Genomic DNA, 22,519 nt, shown 5'->3' on the forward strand with positions numbered 1-22,519 from the left:
TACAGTTTTCAAATAACTTATATTTCCAAATATTTCAACATTTTTATAACTTATTTAAGTTTATTTCTTTTAGACGCGGCTGTCTACTCAACTTCTTGCCACTCAATTCGGCACCTTCAATATGAGGCACTTTAAAAATACTACTTTCTATATGGCCATTGGTCAAATTCCGTCGATATTCTTGCCACTCTCTACGGCTTTCATCCACTTTCTTCGCATCCTCCAAACTTTCCTCCTCCACAGAATTGCCGTCGGGTATATTACCAACCTGCGCAGTATCGATTATGTCACCAGTGCCGGCGCCACTAAAGTATGTCCAATTCTCGCCGTTGGGATCTTGTGAAAATGGCGTTGGCTGTGGTTCGATGTCATTGAAATTTGTCTCCAATTTATTCCATTGATCGATCTGCTGCAGCAGCGGATCACGGAAGGCCGATGGTTGCGGTAATGTTATGGTGATTTTTCCATTCTTAACTACAGACTCTTGTTTACCCAGTGTCGGTAAATCGGTCCACTTGCCTAAAGCGTACGGCGCTGTATCATTAGTCTCCGCCAGAAACATACCCTTCGTGCTGAGCTTTATATCTTCGCCCGCTTCGAGTAGATAATTTGTTGGTGGACACATGCCGAGCAAATATGAGATATACGAACTGCAAGCCCAACCCCAGAAACCCTTACGTGAGCGTATAGATTCAGAAAAATAATCAACGGCACGCTGATGGCTGCAGGCGAAGGGGTCTGCGTGTTGAAAAATATTTATAATTTCAAGATCTCAAAACAGTATCCCAGCGTACTCACTTGAACCGGCCTTATTGCATCCGGGTTGCAGTATACCGCCATTCATATAGAAGTCCGCATGTCCACAGCGCTCGATTTTACCCTGTACAAAGGCATTCGTATGTATTACATCCACGAAAACCGCGTCACTGGGATCCAATTTATCATTGATACCGGAGGTGATGAAGAGCGGCATGGCGGGGTCGAGTCCTGAAATTTTACAGTTTATAGAAATCCCAATACTTTCAGGAAATTAACATTTTAAATAGCTGAAGTATAAGCTCCAAAGGTTTTTAGATGATCTTCAGATTGGAAGGCCTAGATCTGGGGGAGAGATCTAGGATCTCAAACCAGAGACTGGCTTGATCCTTTCATGTCTCTTTCCTTAGTCTTTCAAAAGAACTTCTCAGCTTGTTACCAACCTGTTATCCTGGGCAACTGAAATGAGCCCAAATTCCGCGCAACATAATTCGCCAGCTGTGCGCCCAACGAGAATCCTATGACATGCATATCGGTGGTGCCCATCTCCAAAATACGTTCCACAAGCTGCGCTACACAAGCACCCACATGCTTGGTATTATGTACGGCGTTGATGTAACATGGACCTGGCGAGAGAGCAGCCCAATCCACATAGATGATGTTGTACTCATCGCGCATTAAATATTCTAAAGAAAGCACAGAGAAGACGTATAAATTCCTGTAAACTGCGATATTGAGACCCTCCCAGTGCCTTGCACTCACCATATTTCATGCGCTGCAAGGTGCTCATAAACATATCCGCATTGTAGCCGTGTATGATGATCTTCGTCTGATAACGCGGATTAAAATTGGAACTAGTCAAATTGGACTTATCGAGCGTCTCGTCGATGTGCAAGCACTGACGATTGCGCGGATTGCGCCGCGTGTACAAGTAGAAACGCACATCTTCATCGGGACATTTGCGTCCGATCACCCAACGACAAGGACCTATTACTATGTCACGCATTGTTGGCGCCGGGGTTGTGGGCGGCGCTTCGGTCGTCGTTGTTGGATCCGACGCCAGTGACTGCTGTTGACCATGGTTGAAGAAGGACTTCGCATGGCAGTTGACTAGTGAAAAGATGACTGCGAAGCAAAATAGAAGTTGCGGTATTGAGTGAATCCAATTTTAAGCAGACTCGGTTTCTTACCTATAATCCAAATGGTCCTGTGGAAGCTCGGAACTATTGCTGTAAATTGTTGCTTCGTTGTTTTACACATTTTATTGCTATTTTATTTAATTTCTTTTTTATTATCACAATTGATTCACTTAAAGCTATCTAACTACGCTTTATTCTCGGTATACTATAAGTCTATATCCATCTTTTGGCACAACCGAACTTCTTCGACAGAACTTACTAAAAGAAGGTAAGGTAATTATTTCTCGAGTTGAGTTAGAGATTAACCATATGCCTCGGATTTATTCTAATTTAAGCGATTCTTGGCGGTCTCAAAGAGATTGGCACCTCGGTTCCTTAGTGTGAGAATAAGATTTGTTGAAGGTACTTGTATGACTTGACATCTGTTGAGTTGAATGATTTATAATTCAACGCGAAGAAGATATAGCTCTAGTACTAGAATTGGCAGACCGACGATATATCTGAGACAGTAGAAATCTCAAAAGACTGCGACTATTGAGGAAGGAGTTTCTGTATCATGATCCTGGTCGAAACATAGATCCGCGAATACAATAGACTTTCTCCGGAACCTGCTTGTTACCGTTTTCTGAGATACTTATGGTCTGATCTACTTCGACTATCTGAAGAAGGGCTAAACGGTCATTGTGCTCTACTATACCGATATACTGGGCCGATTCGAAGCCAAAAGAACTGAGAAGAAAAAGACTTCACCGTCCCCATCGTTGTCGCCACGTTTGAATTAATCGAATTAGGCTTCGAACTGCTGATCCATCCAGAAACGTATTTTCCTAGACTGTTTCGAGAAGCTAGACCATAGATGGCTCAGACTATGTTGAGATTTTAAACGCAAAAGGAATCTGCTTTAGAACTGATAGATAGGCTCTCCGACCAATTCTTATAGAATAGTTGAAGAATTCTTCAGGGGGTTGGGGTTGGACATCTAAATAGAAAGACAGTTCGGTTTAATGGCAATTTCGTATTCTTCTTTCTTATGCAATACGGTAAAACAAAACAGTAACGGAAGCTACGCTTAAGCCGACATAGTGAAATTCGCGCTACCACTTCGGTACGCAACGCACGAAAACGGTGAATCGCTAAGCGCTTAGCGGCATACTGCAATCATTCAAATTACTTCAGCGAATGTAAGCGAAATGCGCGCGCATGCGTAAGTGAGAGTTTTTTCGTGGCTGTGATTGATGGTCGATAGCTACGGTAGTATGTGCTGAGACCTTTTCGTTCATAAACAAAAACAAAAATAAAAGCAGAAAGCATAAAGCCAAGATAATATGATGAGTGAAGTGCAAAACAGCATATGGTCGACGTTGAATTGAAACGGTAAATGCCCGGACGTGCGTGCCTACTGCGACAAAAACAAAAAAAAAAAAAAAGAGTCGCCAAATTTGAATTCCTCTGCAAGCAGTGAACGTGTCTAAATTGTTTTTGTGTTTTCTTTTTATAGTTTTTTTGCAGTTTAATTGAGATTACAGATCTGTATTGGCCATTACCCATGTTAAACACGTTGCAAATTGTTGTTAGTGCCCTTAGCGGAATGCCGTGGCGCTCGCAAATATTAATTGCAATTAAATGCATATTACTTGTATTGTTGTTGTAGGCCTCAACGCTTTTAACTTAATTGAAATGTGACAGATCTGTAATCGCTCGATCTCACAAAGGCTTTCACTTTAATTGCGATTTTTAATTAAATGTTTTCATGAAATTCAGATGCTTTCGTTGAGATTAATTGCAAAAATGCGTAAATTCTTTGCGATTAGTCATTAGGCATGTGTCCAACAGATTATACTTTCTCCGTAAAAAGAAATTGGAATTATGAAATATGGAAAAACTCTTCTTTAAGTTTCGCCAAACAAAGTTTCTTTCCGGTAAAGTCTAAAAGCATCGCTTTTTCAATTTTTCAAAGTTTCATCTGAAAGGTTCAAATTGAAATCATTTTTGTGGGCCTGAGTACTTTGTGGATAAGGTTGAAGAATTTGTAAAAGCACTACGTGAATACCATAGGATTTTCTTCCAAGTATGAAACATAGAACAAGATCAGAGATCATACAATTATCTAGTTGAGCCAAGAAACTAAATATACGGATCCTTAATAACAATTATGGAACCTTAGCCATTTGGAAAGAATTTTTAAAATAGATTTTCCATACTACAAGTATTTGCAGAGTCATTACTACGAATAGATCAAAGAAACAGTCTTGCATTTCGTACTTGTAGAGGCAGACTTGATTGAAGACCCAAAAATTAAATAATAAATTATTAAAAAATAAATATTATATTATATTCGAATAGTCATCATTTGTATAAAGACTTTTTGCAGTTTTTCCGCTCTTTTTAAGACGTGGACCTCTTCTATCATGGCCCTAAAGGGTTTTCCAAAAGGGACGCTACAAAAGTAAACCGATAGGGGCAGCAAACGACGCTCTTTTCTCATTTCTCTTCAGTAAGGTTTGCCATTTCATCCTGAAAAATATACGATCCAACAACGAGTCGCAATTATTAAAGTTTACTACCGAAATTCGGAGTCAGTGGCCTCGATAATGTTCATTTTTGACTGAATGGCATGGTCAATAAGCAAAATATGCATTATTCGTGAGGCAGCAATGCACAAGTACTCCATGAGTCACAACTGGATCCCAAAAAAATTACGATTTGGTGCGGTTTATGGGGCGGCGGCCGTACTTCTTCGGTGATGATCAATACCGGCACGTTACTGTAAATGGGAGTCGATACCGCTTAATGATAACCGAATATTTTTGGCCCCAATAAGATAATATGGACTTGGACAATATATAGTTCCAACAAGACGACGATACAAGTCACACAGCGAATGCCACAATCGATTTATTGAAAATCAAGTTTCGTGAACGTGTTATCTCACGAAATGGCATAGTCAATTGGCCGGTTCGGTCGTGCGATTCGACGCCGTTAGACTATTTCCAGTGGGGCTACGTCAAGCTACGCTGCAGCGTCTGGACTTCTGCAAGCGTGCCCGTGGTGGCCATGCAAACGAAATCGAGTTCCATACATAAAGGCATCTTTTTTAGCGCTCTTATTGAAAAGCAACAACAACAAAAGCCCTTTATTAACCACAATATGAATGTTAGACTCTTCTATTCATATTTATCAATATTGAGAAGGAATTTCTTCGAAGCTGTGAGAGGACTAACTGGGGACTTTTTTGAAAATAATATATAACACTTCATTTCTGGCAATCTGTCCGTAGTAGTTCTCACATATTTGAGGCAAGTAAAAGAGATCTTTGGGCATGTTATGTTTCAGAACTGTTTGAAGAAGACATTTTAAGAACAAACAATAAACGATGAGCGTTTACAAAGAAGATCTGGTTTAGACTCTCAAAATCTAAATTTGCGATTACATATCTTGAAGATATTAAAAAAGTGAGTGAAGAGCAAAAAATCATAAACAGAGAAGCAGTTGGAAACTCCAAAGTTGGTAGAATTGAACATTGTTTGTTTTTTTTATTCTAAATATTTCATACTTTCTAGAGGCTCCCGGTGAACTGTAAGCTCTACAAAAGAAAGTTAAAGTAAAATATCCAAGCCAAATGAAGAGAGCGTCTCTAAAACAACTTCTTGAGGACTATGAGTGAGCTAATTTATTAATTGAGACATGTGCTCAACAAGAAATGAATCGCAGACATCACGCACTATATTTTGAGGAACTAAATGCTTCATCAACTAATTAAAAAAGACACGGTTTAATCATTTGATCGATTCAGCAGTTTGTTTTTATGTTATTGCTATTTTCGCCAAAGAAATTTGTTGACTGTCACTAAAATACCGTCGCTGTCACTTCAGACACAACTGTGTACACACAAGTGTACATACATATGTATGTAAATGAGAATTTGGCGTCTTTTCACACCGTTCTATTTTCTTTTTTCATTTACTGAGCACTCACTGCAATATATTTTATATACTTTTTCTTTGTTTTGCTACACTTTCTTGACGTTTACATAATCAGCGACACATTAATTAATCACTCATATGCAATTTATTTGTTGTAATTTGTGACTTTCTAGTTACAAATCAATAATTGTATGTAATAATTCAGCACACAGCACTGCTTTGTTATCGTTCGTAAACACTCGAGTAGTCGAAGGTAGGCACGAGAATTCACAATTTTTACGCGTTCAACACACAACCGTTGACTTCCGTTGCTTGTACTCAACTAAGCGTGTGGTACCTACCTAGTTCGTTTTGTATATAAACAATATACACGAACATACATACACGCGCTTAGTATTTGTGTAGTTTTGTTGGTTAAATTAAATATTTTGAGCACTGAGCGCATAGTTGTTTCGAATAACGCAGTTGCATTTCAAAACTCGCTCATTTTTATGATATCTTTGATGTTCGATGCGTCGCCAACCAACGCTATGAGAGGCGGAGCGCAAAAATAGTATGCTCACATGCTCATTTTAGCGCTATTTTAGACAAAGAGTTTTCGCTCTGAGTATCTTTGAATTCAGTGGAGATAAGAAAATAATAAATTGTTATAGGTTGAATCATAAAAACCCTAAAGACCCATTACTTGGTAGTAAAGATAAGCCTCCTTTGTTTATTCATATTTCGTTATAGAGTAATGAATTATTCTAATCTGTAATATATAACTTAGGTAAATATATATAACGTAGAATCATCGCAATATAGATAGTTCCAGACACAAATATAAGCCTTGTCTGAAGAATTCTACGGATACGTCATGATTATAACCTAAAAGATTTAAGTGCCATCTTACTCACGTGCTCTGCCAGTAGAAGACTCAATTCTTATAAGTAGGTGAAAACTGATTTGTCAAATGATGTATAGTAAGATCGTAGCAAGAGGTATCTAGGTCCTTTTCAACTCTTGGAAACCCTTCCCGAGATCAGAGAAAAATCCTGAGAATCGATCTCGCATGATTCCCACGAGCCGACTAATTCAGAATGGGCTGGGATTTATTATCTGGGATTTATTGCCTTGTCTGCAGAATTCTAGAGTTCTTTTGAATACAGTCGGTGGATACGTCATGATTATAGCCTAAAAGATTTAAGTGCCATCTAATTCTCGTGCTCCGCCAGTTGAATACTCAATTCTTATAATTAGGAGAAAGATGAAAGATAGTAGCAAGAGGTATCTAGGTCCTTTTCAACTCTTGGAAACCCTTCCCGAGATCAGAGAAAGATCCTGAGAATCGATCTCGCATGATTCCCACGAGCCGACTAATTCAGAATGGGCTGGGATTTATTATCGATCAAAAACAGTTCACTAGACTGTATTCTTCAAAAATATTTGGGGAATGTTTTCTTCTACTACAACAACAACATAAGCGATCTCATAAATAATACGATTTAGGTCCCTGAGGAGCTTCACTAGTGCGGCAATGCCTTGGTTATCATTCGTTGCTCGACTTTTTGTAAGAAATCATACTTAAGGCCATTGCATAGACCTTGTTTCAATTGCTATGGTATCGCGTTTGACTTTGAGATACAAAGAATCGTTTCGCGTTTTAAGAATACCGATCGGATATAGAAAATTGGTTCTGATAGCAATCGGAAGTAAGTTATGTATACTTTCGTTTGTAATCCATACTTATAGAGTACTTGCCCGATGACCGAAACGCATAAAATAATTTAAAAAAATGGACTACTCACTTTGTTCCTGGTCCATTTCTTGAATATCTATACCTTTGCCGCTTTTAAATATGTATTTAGGGTACTTGCTTATTAATTAAAATCAATTGCATGAGTTCAACAACTTATTTGCCATATTACATTCGGAACTCTCTAAGACATTACCACAACACGACCAATGACGACTGCCCGGATGGCCGGCATGTCCATGACCACAACCATTATAACCAGGCATACGACCTTCACAGGAACATTTCACCAACTTATTACCCTTACTGGAGCAGAAGGTGCAGCAATGATAGACGCCGCTGTGCGGGCGTACATTGCGTGCGAGGAATGTGAAGGGACTGCCCTGAAAGCGCGAGCGAAGAGTTAGGAGAAACACTTAAATTAGTTCACAGTTTGAAGTATTCATACCTTGATGGGCTTATCATTAATGGTTATAATCAGCACTAGTGCCCCTTCCGCGTCGGGTGTAAAGCCGATACCATAAGTGCCGTCACGATTGTCGGCGATCTGTGAAACGAACGTTACTGAATGAGACCCTTCGGCCTTGACTATTTCCGCTTACCTCTACTGGTAAATATTTTGAACTCGATTCTTTGTACTTAAGTAAAGACTGTATTTGTAAACCACCATGACATAAACCCGCACCATCCGAGTCACGGGATTGCAACAGTAGCTCAACACGCTTATGTAGACGTAATTGGGTAAAGCCTGAAAATCGTAATATGGTTATAGGTAAAGTACAAGATATTTCATTGCCCTTACCCTCCCACTGCAGCGTGCAGAGAGCAGGCTCAACAGTTTGCATCGTAATGATGCCGAAGAGTGGTATATCGTTTTGCGCCTTCATCGGTGGTGCGCGTATATGTGGTAGAAAGTGTAGAGTATCCGTAAACTGTAATGAGAGAAAAGTGAGGTTAGAATTATATTTATAACTGATGTACCGAAGTGAAGAACCTTATTTTCTTTTTTGTAGAAGATCTTACGTTCTAAACTTGGATCGCGAGTTCTAACCCAGTAAGTAAGTGGACGACGTAAGAAGGTTAAGTTAAGTTTTTCGATGAGATCGGAATGTGTAGGACGATCGAAAGACCGAATTTGGTCGTATATAGCCAAAAAATCCAGAAAACTGGGTAAGACTTTCTAAATTCCAAGGTCCAGAGACCCTCAGAAATTTGCAATCTATCTTGCTGTTCCCTTCCCTTTGACTCTTGGTCAACAGCATTTCCAGAACTGAGCTCATGTCCAATTTCACGGCAATCGAATATATGTAACGGGGGTGAATACGGATGTACATCGTGAAAGAGACGGTCAACTCGGAAGCTTTGTTAAAATTATTTGTGGAATACTTTCTGCCGCTACAACAACAACCCAAAGACAAAGACCTTCGAACTCACAAGAACTGTGGATTAGATTTAGCGACGAGATCGCTTCAAAAACAACAACTCAGTAGCTGAGCTCATATGATCTAGGTGTCACATAGCAAATCCCAAAAAGACTAGCGAACTGTCACGAACTATCAGTTCGGTTATAAAGAGACGGTAGATGATCTATTAGGATTAGTGCAAATGTCTCAAATTATACGAGCAAACTCATTATTTATACAGGTTTTCTGCGGAATCTTTTTCTCAAATATAGAAAGGTCAAATCAGAGCTACCGGTATGATCCGGACTTGTTAAATAAAGGAAGCGGCTGGAAGCCAGAGATCGAGCTCCTTGCAAATCTCTTACCTTTGGTTCTGCGGGCATTTTAAATTGCTGACAGTATTCGAAACGCTTAAGCAAAATATTAAGAAATGAGAGCACTTCAACATTGGAACCGCATTCGGTGAGTTCCTGAGCGAAGAGCAATGCCTCCTTGGACTCGTTATTTCGTTTTTCTACAAAATATATTATATATATAAAGAAATATCAATTAAGGTCAAGAGAATACTCACCCAAATCCAATTGCTGCTCGAGTATCATCTCCACTTTGGTCTCGCGTGCGCGATGCACCTGTTGCAACAACGTTTTGCGATGCACCTCGATCGCTTCGAGATATTGCCGCATGAAAACCTCTATCTGCGTTTGTATGTCATCACATTTCTTATTTATATGCTTCGCAATGTCGCTCATACGCTCGATGGAATGCTCGGCATAGCTGCAGAGCGGGCGCGTATGGTCCACAGCGTCGTGTAACAATTTGGAGTAATTTATAAAGGCTTTAGGTATCGGCTCATGTTTGTGACCCTTGTGGAGTAGCACCAGGCAATCGGCGCAAGCGATCTTGAGAAGAAGACAAGAAAGGAAATAAAGTCGAACTTCCAAATCAACTTAAACTCACCTGCAAACAGCTGTTGCAGAACGCCTTCATTTCGAAACCGGGATGCATGCCACATTTCAGCGTGAATTTTGTCTTATCATCGAGGAGTGTTTGTTGCTTTTTACGCGCGCGTCTTAACTCCATTATATTGCGTATGCTATGGTTGGCTGTGTTGCGTTGTCGTTCGTGTGAGTCCCGGCAGAGCGAGCAGAGATTCAGCGTACAGCTAACACAATGGTAGGTCGCCTGTAAGTAGATTTCTGTAGAGTCAAAGTTAAATTTTTATATCAACTGTTTCACTTACATTGGTCTCCTCGAAGCAGAGACTGCACCAAACCTTCGTTATCACCTCATCGCCCAGCTCCTGTTGTATGGACTCGATCTTGCGTACGAGTAGAAAATTCTGTGGTAATTGCCGTATGCCACCTAACGGTATTACGGTTGCATATTTGCAAATCTTACAGCTGATGTAGCGTAGACGTTCTTCGGGTGCGGCACTCAGGCGCAGCGACGTAGAGCTTTCCGAGCTCTTGCCATCTGATTTGGACTGTTGGAGAGGTGAGGAAACGATTACTTTTACTTTTTTTAATTTTTGGTTATTGTTGCTGTACCCACCCTTACTTTCAGCAAGATCCGTTCGAGTGACTTTTTACGCTTGAAACTGAATGACGACTGCCGTTGTCGCGAAGGTGAGGTGGAACCGCTACGCACGGACATCTCCGGTGAAGAGGATTGCGCACTGTAGTTGGACTTGTTGGTGGCTTGAAAAAAGAAATATTTGCATGAGTCAGCTAAATAATTCTTCTGAGTAACTTTTCTTTTATCAATTCCCTAGATTCATAGATTCACGAATTTCATGAAACCCACTAAGATCCGGCAACTAATATCTCGAGAACTTGACGATTGAAAGTCTGACTTCAGAGTGGGCAACAATGTCTTTCCTAAAAAGTTGTGCTTTGAGCTCCACTAATGTAAGGAGGACTTAGCTTAAGGGTTCTGTCGCTTAAATGACTGTCTGCAACTCGACCAACAAAGATTTTTTATTTCTGTACGGATATTTCAAAGAAATGTGCTAAAATTAATGGATGACGTCTCGACTGATGTGTCCAAGGAAGGATCTGGACCTAATCTGACGTAGAAGAAGCTTTGGTGAAACCATGCCAATACATGTTAGGTTTTCAGGTCCACACAAACCTAAAAAAGCATAGGTTCTGACCAGATAAATAATTGTAAGGGGCAGTGGACGAAGCTGAATGTTTTTGGAAGGAAGCTTGAGAAGGGTTTTACAGCTATGTGTATTTTAAAGATTCGACTGAAGATCTCATTTTAGTCCTGGAACTTTTTAAAAACCATTTTATAACAGTTTCCTTTATCATTTTCCTTTATAACGCTTATAACGGTTAAGAAGACTTCCATTGTGCTCTCCCTCTCCCATACGCTATTCAACCACTTCTCATGACTGGAAGCGCGCAAGCGTACTGCATGTAAACAATGGTCCACCGGCAGTGGAATGAAGGAATTTACTCACAGCCAAAGCGTAAACAGGAAGCACATGGTACACACCAACACAACGAGAGAAGAACACATACAGAGAAATACAGTTATACATGTGAAGGCAAACCGGGGTGTCTGCGCTAAAAAGGAATGCAGTAAAAAAAGAAGGCAATCATTAAAATACGAAAATAGAAGTAGAACACAATGAAGAGGAAGCAACCAAGCATAATTATGTGTAGTAAAAGGTAAAAAAAAGAAAACAAGCTGAATGGCATAACGCAACGCTATGCACTAAAAATAAAACGCTCGAGTGCCTCACACACATACGAGACACGGATAAGTACACAAAAGCACTTTGGGACACACAGTGAGACACACACAGAAATATTTGGGTACAAGCGCAAACCGCACTCAACGTCGCAATCTAGTGATTTTATAGTCCACCGCAAGGACGATACAAACGACACACACAGTCTTCGTCAGTCGTTCAATCGGTCCGTGCGCGGGACGGCCTAGCGCTGCTGTCGCTACTCTACATTAAACATTTGTAAAATGCTGCAGCTACAAAATGCTACTGAAAAAATATGTCAAAAATCGACGAAAGTTGAAAATACTCTTTCTGCTCATGGTCATAGCGCTGATTGTGATTACCGTGGTCATATTGAACATCTCGCCGAATGTGAGCTCCACTGAACGTGTGCTCGACGAACGCTTCATAGCGCGCATCTACGGCGGCGGTGGCAGTGGTGGTGTTGGCGTTGTCAGCAGCCACGACAACCGCTTGGAGCAGCCACCGCTGAAATCGCCGCGCCAAAATGGCGTTATTGTGCCCGAGAAGTATGACGAGAACAAGGTGAAGGCGCGCATAGCACAGGAGCGTGTGCTGCAGCTGCGGCAGGAACAGCAGCAGCAGCGCAATGTCATCGACGCCGCGGAGGAGCACACCAAGCTGGATGCCGTGACGACGGGTGTGCACATCTTCTACAGCGCGCCTGTCGCCTGGTACAAGACGAAGAAGCCGCAATTGATTGCGCCACAGTTACAGCTGCGTGGTGCCGCCAAAGAGCTGCTCAGCGATATTTCCGACGCCGTCCTATCTTCTTCAACATCGCTTACTTTATCATCAGCGCCAACAACTACAACGACAACAGTGAAGCCAGTGCGTATACTCAACACCGCCTTCTATCCGGCTTTGGGTCTGTACAAGCCCACCGCCAGTTTGCTGCAGAAGCATTTCGATAACATACACAATTGCGGCATTGGTGTGCTCATACTCAGCTGTAGCGGCAAAGCGGGCGAGCCGGAACTCTATCGTCAGCTGTTGGAACTGGCGCCCAGCTATAATTTGAGCATTACTTTCGAGATTAGCGTGGCGGGCAATCAGAGTGTGGGGTTTCTGCAGCAGCAATTGGAGGCGGTGCGTCGCTACTCGACCGCCGAGAGTTTCTATCGTGTCTACTCGCTGACGCGTAAGCGTTTGTTGCCCGTGATTTACGTAAGCAATGCGTATAAGTTAAGTGAAACGCCGGCTGGTCGTGCTTTGTGTCCAACGCACCCGGAGTCGTTGCGGCGCATTTTTGATGCCTACTTTATTGGGCATATTCGGTGAGTTCGGTATATTTTTGAATCAGAAATCACTTGGTTATAAAACGAGAATGTTAGGGAGGTCTTATAGTCTGATAATTTTTTAGTAACGAGTCTTCTATCATTTATAGGACCTAATCAAAGGCTTCCAAGCGGTCTTTCAGACCAAAGGGATTAAATTTAAACCTGTCCTACGTTCTTGGAAGACAGATTGAGTTCGAAACTTCAATTTTAACAATTTAGGACTCATAAATGTCATACAAAACCTGACTTAAGACTGCAATATCTTCTGGGTGACGTTCGAACTTCGATCTAGTTGACGGTCAAGGTCGTATAACTCTTAAATACCTCGAATGAAAATTATTGTCCAAATATATATATATATATTCAGAATGTAGAAGACAGTGATTAACAGTATAAGCTCTACCAGAATAAGTGGAGAAGGTCTCCTCTGAACCTTATTATCTAATGTGCTTCCAGATAATTCTTTTTGGGTTTGCGAACCAATTTTGAGACGTTGCAGCTAGTTTAGCAGTAGTTTTGTCTCTCTAAATTTGATAAAGATTTAAAAGGGAGAGGCGGACATTAAAATGAAGAGTAGAAAAAACCTTTCCTTGGATTCAGTTATTGAATTCGGTACTTTCCATATTTATTTAAATTTCTTTCTGAGAGCTGCGAGATAGAGAGGCACTTAATCAGGCATAGCTTCTTAATTAGATACCAAAGATAATATAAAGAAGTCTAAATTGTTTCTTCGACGTAAAGTTATGGGACTATTGACGTGATCATTCGATCCTTATAGCTATAAGATCACAAGAATAAGGTTAAACTATTTTTTCTGTCCCACAGCCTCAAAAACCACGTGGATATTATGCGACGACTCTGCTTCGAAGGCTTCTACAATAAGCTACCAAGCAATGGCGCCACATTTGCGAGCACCTGGAAGAATTGGTCATATTTGAAATCCTACGCTTTGACATACAAAATGTTATTTGTGCCAACAGTGGGACCAGGTTTTGCGGAGCGGAATAAATTTCCACGACACGGTGATATACAAAGACATCGCAGCAATGGCAGGGTAAGTCAAGGCGTGAGATTTAACATTAAGAGATTTAAGAAAAAAATTTCAATGCAATTATGATCTAACTTTCAGTACTATGGCGTCGCTTGGCGCACAGCCATACTCAACCACGTGGGCTTTATTAGCATTGCCAGCTACAATAATTGGCCGGATGGCAGTCAAATCGAGGAGGTCATGCCGAAGGCGGGATTTCTCGATTATAATCCCGGTGCAAAAACTAAGTATATCGATTTGACAACACATTGGGTGGGTAATTTCTTGAAGACACGTCATGAGGCGGCCGCTGTTGCTGTACTCGGTCAGCCAAGTTGTTATGAATATTTGAATAATACAATTTGTTGAATGCCGTTATTGAAGATGAAGGTAAAAAATAACACAAAACTAAAAGTTGGAAAGCATAATAAATAATTTTAAATAAAATAAAATAAATAAAAGTTAAAAATAAATAATAAATAAAATAATTAAAATAAACTATCAGTGATATCAATAATTAAAATTCATAATAATATGAAATTAAAAAAAAAAATACTTAAAAAGAAAATTTGAAACTGAACTGTAAACTCTCTGCAATTATGGCAACAACAACAAAAGTTCAATAATCACATTACTTTCTTTGAAATTAATTGAGATATATACATACATAAATATATAAAATTTATAAAATATATATAAACAATAACTTTAGATAATGAAGTCATATTAAAATGGCCGACGCCATAAAAACATTTTGCTGTGCATTAGAAACTTTATATTTATACTAAAATTATGCATATTTATGCCTAAAAATATATATATTAATAACTAGTATACTTAATATTTATATACTCTACATACATATTTATAAAACATTATTAATAATAGTGGAGGGTGTGTGCAGTTAAATTGAGGAGACTTTTTAAGAGGACTTAATTGAAGGGTTAGACCTAAACCATTAGAGAAGAAAAATCCTTACGAGAAATTCCTTAGCGAGACCAGGTCCAAAGAATTCCCTTCCTTTCCTCATTTCAATTATTTCCTTATATCCATCGAGCTTGCCTCAGTCGTTGTAGATAGACCAGTACTTGTTTCTTGGTCCACAAAACCTTTCCTCCTTCTAGGAAGATTCAATATTCTCTGTATGTCATTCGAGGAAAGTTTTAAAGACTTCGAACAGATTCGGAAGAACATCTTACTGCTTCTTAAACAAAATTTGGATATATTTAGGTTGAGGCCTCACACTTACGACTTAGACTTTTGAGACCTATTTGTCCTCTATATGTTCTCTTTTGATAACTTTGAGACTAGACCAAGTAAACACTAAAATAGATTTAGACCAGTTAAAGAGAAGATGTTTTACAGATAGTCTGGTACTGAGTTTATAAAGTCTCTATAGTGAACCGAATGGATTAAGCATATATCGTTTTAACTAAGTATTAGGGATAGGGAGGGATACAGAAATTCATTGTACTAGCACACATTCGGTCTCCTTAAATGAACTCTCTTTCTTAATATTTGAAATCAACAACAAGGCAATATTTGGTTCGATGTGAAGAGAGTTGGTGGCCAAACAAAGAAGAAAACCCCTTTCTATAAAACTCAAGTCTGTTGTTTGTTCGATTCACCACTCTCTAAGAAATCGCGGGGAATTGTAAGGCTGATGAGCTTGCAAGGTCAAGGACGACAGACTCACTATTAGAAGCATGGAAGCATGTAGGAGCACCATTGTCCTACTGCGGTCTGCTATTGGACAGATGGGCTTCGGCTGAGCAGGGTAGGCGCTGGTCAGTTAAAAACACATGCTTAGTCGCAAGATCCTTCTGGCCTAAGGTTAACCGCGGTAGGTCTACTGAACTTTTCGCCCTAAGTAAACCTCACCTCTCCTTAGTCGTAGGGGTTCTTACTGGCCATTGCCCCATTTGGGATCCACGCTGTAAGGTTAAAAATCTTACCGGATGCTAGCTGTAGAAGCTGCATGGAGGAGGATGAGATGGAATCGTCTCATCACTTTCTTCTGGAATGTCCTGCCTTTGCGAGATCAAGAAAGAGATTTCTTGGATCTCACTTTTTAGAACAGGCTCGCGAAATAGCGAATATAGAGGTTAAGAATCTCTGCAGATTTGTAGTAGGTTCAGGGCGCTTTGTCGACTCCTAATTTGTTAATCTAAGGGGGATCCAGGCTTCACAAAGGACTATATTTTAAAGTCCCTTTGGGAAACAGCCTTACAACCTAACCTAACCTAAGGTATCGAAGATAGGTATGATATGTAATATGAAGAAACGTCTTAAAAAAATAACTCCAATAATTGCCAATTGTCTTAGCTACTCTTATATAACATAATCCTTAATAGATTAAATCTGAAAAAAGCAAATTCTTCTAATATTCTAAATAAAATCGCAATATAACTATAAAATATATTATATATGAAAAAGAAAGCCAACAAATCATTCAAAAGCAATTGTTAGTTTAGTAAAAAAAATCACTTGTTATAATAAAAGTTTGCGCCACAAAGTGGAACTTTTGCAAATTCAATAAATTATTAAAAACAAAAAATCTTAAGCTAATCCGCTGATAAGCATACAAACATGCACTATCACTATATTTACGAGTATAAACTTATAGAATTTCCAATTTTATTACTATATTCTATAAACTTAAATACTAATAACTTCATTTATACTCTTATATATACATACTTATACATACATACGTACTTTACTAAACTTATATAAATACATACAATACATATATCAATAGCTTTAAATAGTGTAGCGCGATTAAAAATAAATAAATTTAAATAAAATATTAAAAGTTGAAAAATTTGGAGAGTTTTTTGCTGAGAAAGTGGAGACATTGAGTAACTTTTAACAGTAAATGAGCTTTTTGAGAGAGCTTTGAAGCTTTTTAAGGCTTAAATGGTATCTACTTTGCTATCTATAAGAGTGTACAGCTCCAGGCGTACGCCGATGATATTGTATCATCCAGCAAAATCAAACTCTACAAGTCTCTTATCATTCCCGTCTTGCTTTATGGCGCAGAAGCTGGGACGATGTCAACATCAGATGAGACGACACTAGGAATTTTCGAGAGGAAAATTTTGCGCAAGATTTATGGTCCTCAGAACATTGGTAACGGCGAATACCGCAGACGATGGAACGATGAGCTGTACGAGTTATACAACGGCATTGACATAGTTCAGCGAATAAAAATACAGCGGCTACGCTGGCTAGGTCATGTTCTCCGAATGGACGAAAACACTCCAGCTCTGAAAGTGTTCGATGCAGTACCCGCCGGAGGACGCCGAGGAAGGGGAAGGCCTCCACTCCGTTGGAGGGACCAGGTGGAGAGCGACCTGGTTACACTTGGAAAATCCAACTGGCGCCGAACAGCGAAGGGAAGAGAGGAGTGGCGCGCTCTCATCGATTCGGTTATAACCGGCTAAACGGTTCAACGCCAATTACTTACAAACATACTTTGCTAAAGTGACGTCATCAAAACAGCTGTAAGTAATAATCTCAACCATACCACATTAAATAACAACATGTGGAGTGCTTTCTAAACTTTCCAGAATCTTTTAAATAAAATTTAAAATAATGTAGAGAGTTACGACTGACGGTCTGACTGACTCTTTGGTCGAATTAAGGTATATATTATTATGTTTTTAATTACTGCGAAGTCGGGTCTAGCCCAGAAATATTTCAGTGTCAAAATCCTCCGACGAAAAGCTTTCGAGCAGAAATGGACTAGTCCAGAGCAGCTGTCGTCCCCAGATGCCAGGTTAAGACAAGAGCTTATCGATTCTATTAGATATTGAAGAATTTTTATTGGGACATACAGTTTCGTGAGCTCTTCACGTTCCTCTGTTGGAACTGGGAACTTGCGGGTTATTAACTAGACTCAGCAATATTTCTTTAGTTCCGCATTACCCTGTACTTAGTTTCTTAAACAGCAGGTGACAGGAAATACGGCTACATTCGGGACCATGGTTTACCATAAGCTTCTCGATGTTAAAGATAAACGAAATCGGCTTCACTAGGTACATCTGGAGAATGATTCTTCCAAAGTTGCACTTATTTACTGAGTTAATGCATGATAATGAATGACAAGAAACAGTCTCTCATTACTAGTCAAATTAATAAGAAAGCTTCACTAATAGTAGCTTTAACTAAAATGTCTGATCGGAGACTCAAATCTGGTATCGCCGGTAAGCAACTTGAAAATCAAGCTTCAATGCTCAAATGAAGAAAGCTTTAAATCGTTCGTATCCGTTCGATGTGGAAACCCCAAATTATGACAAAAATTTTCGACAAGTATTGGAGATTACCCAGTCGATTTATGAAGGTATCTAACAAGAGGGATCAAGTTGTCTCTCAAATCATTTTCTTTAAGCCTCTAAGAGTACATTAGAACTAAATAACAAACAAATTGTATTCAACTCACCCTTCCAATCGTGATCCTCGGCGCCAGGTTGCGACCAAAATGGTATGCTGGAGTCTTGTTTGAAATTCTCATCAACCAAACATTGGAAGCAAAAGGAATGTAAACAATTTAAAGTGCGTGGATCACGAAATATCTCGTTGCAGATGCGACACTTCAAATCGTCGGGAAATAACGAAGCATCCGGGGTGACGCGAATCAAAATGCTGGAACTCGGTGATGGACTTCTGGAGAAAACAAAGCGAGACTTGAGGAACGATATTAATTTTGTTATAAGACTAAAAATAACTGTATAGTTGAAAGTGTCTTTAGTAATTCTGATTAGCACACATTTTGTTTATTTTCTAATGGTTTTGTACCCATTTCTTACAATTATCATCTATGTATATAGCGTTTAATTCTAATTTCCCTACTTCCCTGCGACCCTGACCGCGCGCTTTCGTAGACCCACTGAAGTGTATACGGTCTAACGCACCTTGAACGATTTGCTGACGCTTCGATTAGTTCGGCTGGTTGTAGCGCACGCGGCTCACCCAAACGCGATGACGATGACGACGCGCCACCCAAAGCCAACACGGTGGAGGGAGAGGGTGGCGATAGGGTGCGCGCCGGCGACAACAGTTGTAACGGTGTTGTTGCGATTGGTGTAAGCGTTGTTGTTGTGGCTTGTTTTCCACCTACTGTTGTTGTTGTCATTAACGGTGACAAGCCTCTTGTAACGGGCGATTTTAAGTTCAATGAGCGATTATCGTACAATTCCTTAGTCTCTGCGAATACGTGTTGTTGTGATTGTTGTTGTTGTTCTTTTGCCAGCGTGGTTACCATAGCAACATGTGGCACATTACGCGTTAAGCTTTCACTCTGTGTGACATTGAGAATTTTTAGAATTTCACTGCCACCACTGCCACTGACGCTGCCGCCGCCAGCGCTGCTCAAACTGCTGCTGCGTACGGAGACGGATGACGCAGCGCTTAGCACATTATCCATTAGGGATTCCGGTGAAGTCGAGCTGCCGGGCTGCGAATTAATCTCGCTTATGCTCGTATCCTCGGCATCCGGTAATTTCTTTGCTGCCATAGCAGCGGAAACAACAGCGACGCCGGTGCCAGTGTCGGTGGGGATGGGAGTTGGGGTTGTCTTTGTTGTAGCTGATGGTAGCTCAAAGTGATTGTTGGTGAATTCGGGCGCGCGTGAAAACCTGGTGACTTTCTTCATTTTTGCGCTTGCTGCTGTTGTTATTGGGGAAGGTGCTGGCGAAGCTGGTGGTGGCGGTAGAGATGGAGGCGGTACCTTTGATAGCATTACACTGCGATATTGTTGGGATTGCTGGTATTGTTGTTGTTGTTTCTGTTGTTTTTGTTGTAAATACTCAGTACTACCGCCTTTCGCTGTTGAGCCACGTTTCGGCGCGACGTCCGTGTCAAAACCCGGCGGCGCTTTCACACTTTGTTGCTTCGGTTGTTGTTGTTGCTGTTGCTCGAAGGATGTCAGCACAATTTCCGGCAAATCACGCCCATTCTCGTATTGTTTACGCTCGTTAACTCGCCGCTGCGTCGCCACATTAATCGGCACTATGGTGAAACTGATCGGCGCATATTGTTTTGGTTTACACTTCTCCAACTGTTGCTGTTGTGGTTGTTGTTGGCGTCGATGACGCGGACAAAAGCTACTCGCGCTTGTCGATTTCGCCGCACGTCCACAACGCTCGCGACACGCGGGGCTTTCTCTTTGTTGTTGCGCAATTTCCGTTTCCAGTGGCGCGTTCGATTTATCGATTTTTTCCGACTGTGATTTCAACGATATTTTCTCTGCGCTCAAACTCAAATGTAATTTACCGTGTTCAACGCGTTCGCCAACCGCGTGACGCGGGGAGTTTTTCGTGGAGACGGCACTTTCCGTCTTTTCGCGTCGCAACTTTCGATAGGCGACCTCAACGGTGTCGTCCTCGTCCGCCTCCTCGTTGCTCACAACTTCATAATCGGTGAGCAGATTTTCACTCGCGCTTTCGTAAGTGTCCGGACTTAATTTCGCGTCGTTTTCATAGGTCTGCTCGTATTCGTAGGATTTCCGTTGCACATCGAAGTAATATTCGTTGCTGCTCATTATAATTTCGAGTATTTCCGTTATAATTGGCCGCTTATATAACAACTAACTTGAGCTTATTAATAATTAGTCTGAGCAGCGCAGAGTTTGTGTAAGGCTTGAACGCGCGCGTCTCTAAGTGAAGTCCATCTCGTACTGAAATGAATTCGCTTTGCATTCTGCATACAATGCATTCAAATATTTACCGTTTTGTAGAACTTGACATGAAAAATAGCATTTAATCTAATTAGTCTGGTATTTCTAGTTTTGTTTTCGTACGTCTTCGCCATTGCAGCGTGCCACTTGCCAGGCGTATTGTATTACAAACCGGCAACGGCTGGCTAGCCGTTGTATTGGGTGTGTGGACGAATCTGTGCGGAAAGCGGAGCTGTGAAAAGGTAAATATTGGCCAAATTGGAAGTGTGCCGCATACGGCAAATTGAGGCACGTGAAATTAAACGCGAACGACTTGTCGATGGAAAAGCATAGAGGTCAGTATAAGTGATACAATAACTTATAAAGGGTGCGGTGTTTGGAGAGAGAACAACGGCTTGTGTTACGGTCCTTGCTTTACTTGAGGGTATATTCCATACTATGGCCTCATAATCTTGGTAGGTCGTATGAAATCCTATAATCGCTGACTATTTATATCGATCTATTTTTTTCAGATCTTCAAACCTTCTTTTGGAAATCATTCGTTCAAGATAAGATTAATGCATGTAATCATCAGGATCTGAAAACTTAATAAAATGAGTTGGGAAGCAATTGACATTGGACCCTAAAAAATAAGTCAGATAATTTGAGCAAAAGGTGAGTTGGGGCCAAATATGTATTAGGGACGATAACATCAGATAAGTGTCAGTTGAAAAGCATTTTTCCATCGGAACCGAGATAGGTACTAACCATCACGTACCGATCCAAACAAGTTCAGATCGCCGAAATAACAGCCCTTGGTAGGGTCAAAGTACGGCAGAACCGGCTGTTGATGAAAATGTACCATCACCAATGGCAGACACCGAGTTCGAGTTGCCTCGCGATAGTAGAGTGACCCTCGCGTAACTTCGTTCTGTTCTTCGTATGATCAACTCAAGAATCTGTAGTCAGTCGATGTTTAGATAGGATAGATTTTGTATGTATGTATGTGATTGGCGTTGAACCGTTTAGCCGAATCGATGAGAGCGCGCCACTCCTCTCTTTCCTTCGCTGTTCGGCGCCAGTTGGAGATTCTAAGTGTAACCAGGTCGCTGGTCCCTCCCTGGTCCCTCCAACGGAGTGGAGGCCTTCCCCTTCCTCGGCTTCCTCCGGCGGGTACTGCATCGAACACTTTCATAGCTGGAGTGTTTTCGTCCATTTGGACAACATGACCTAGCCAGAGGGCCGCTGTCTTTATATTCACTGAACTATGTCAATGTCGTCGTATAACTCGTACAGCTCATCGTTCCATGGTCTGCGGTATTCACTTTACTTTTCAATTGCCTACTCAGTCCAAAGTAGCGCCTGTTGGCAAGAGTGATTCTGCGTTGGATTTCAAGGCTGACATTGTTGGTGTTGTTGATACTGGTTCCCAGGTATACGAAATTATCTACGACTTTGAAGTTATGACTGTCAACATTGACGTGGGAGCCAAGACGCGAATGCGCCAACTGTTTGCTTGATGACAGGAGATATTTCGTCTTGTCCTTATTCACCTCCAGACCCATTCGCTTCGCCTCCTTATCCATGCGGGAAAAAGCAGAACAAACGGCGCGGTTGTTGCTTCCGATGATATCAATATCATCGGCATACGCCAGCAGCTGTACACTCTTGTAGAAGATTGTACCTTCTCTATTTAGCTCTGCAGCTCTTATAATTTTTTCCAGCATCAAGTTAAAGAAGTCGCACGATAGTGAGTCACCTTGTCTGAAACCTCGTTTGGTATCGAACGGCTCGGAGAGGTCCTTCCCAATCACGACGGAGTTTTTGGTGTGGATAG

The 22,519-nt window shown here is 40.8% G+C and overlaps 3 protein-coding genes across 4 annotated transcripts; 1 reads left to right on the forward strand and 2 right to left on the reverse strand.

Annotated features, from left to right (window-relative positions):
• Window positions 1-6,144, reverse strand: LOC105219198 (lipase member H). Its single transcript, XM_011195174.3, has 6 exons — window positions 5,871-6,144; window positions 1,947-2,153; window positions 1,519-1,881; window positions 1,200-1,442; window positions 799-987; window positions 1-738 (listed from the first exon to the last, which is right to left on the reverse strand). The coding sequence occupies exons 2-6, from the start codon at window positions 2,014-2,016 to the stop codon at window positions 44-46; spliced, it is 1,560 nt and encodes a 519-aa protein (XP_011193476.2). The 5' UTR covers window positions 2,017-2,153; window positions 5,871-6,144; the 3' UTR covers window positions 1-43.
• LOC105219197 (uncharacterized) lies at window positions 5,976-21,103 on the reverse strand. Of its 2 annotated transcripts, none has more exons than XM_029044861.2 (11): window positions 18,941-21,103; window positions 18,469-18,692; window positions 10,514-10,653; window positions 10,197-10,439; window positions 9,914-10,138; window positions 9,528-9,855; window positions 9,322-9,470; window positions 8,356-8,485; window positions 8,156-8,301; window positions 8,002-8,100; window positions 5,976-7,936 (listed from the first exon to the last, which is right to left on the reverse strand). In XM_029044861.2, exons 1-11 carry the CDS (start codon window positions 20,566-20,568, stop codon window positions 7,688-7,690), a joined length of 3,561 nt encoding a protein of 1,186 aa, XP_028900694.2. In that variant the 5' UTR covers window positions 20,569-21,103; the 3' UTR covers window positions 5,976-7,687. The 2 variants fall into 2 exon arrangements, with proteins under 2 accessions (XP_028900694.2, XP_011193475.2); XM_011195173.3 differs by having other exon boundaries at window positions 10,508-10,653; window positions 18,941-21,099.
• Window positions 10,954-15,055, forward strand: LOC105219196 (glycoprotein endo-alpha-1,2-mannosidase). Its single transcript, XM_011195172.3, has 3 exons — window positions 10,954-12,991; window positions 13,820-14,048; window positions 14,124-15,055. Exons 1-3 carry the CDS (start codon window positions 11,955-11,957, stop codon window positions 14,391-14,393), a joined length of 1,536 nt encoding a protein of 511 aa, XP_011193474.2. The 5' UTR covers window positions 10,954-11,954; the 3' UTR covers window positions 14,394-15,055.
• Window positions 21,104-22,519: the final 1,416 nt, after the last annotated feature.

Source organism: Zeugodacus cucurbitae, chromosome 3 (genome assembly GCF_028554725.1).
Source record: "Zeugodacus cucurbitae isolate PBARC_wt_2022May chromosome 3, idZeuCucr1.2, whole genome shotgun sequence".
Taxonomy (NCBI): Eukaryota; Metazoa; Arthropoda; class Insecta; order Diptera; family Tephritidae; genus Zeugodacus; species Zeugodacus cucurbitae.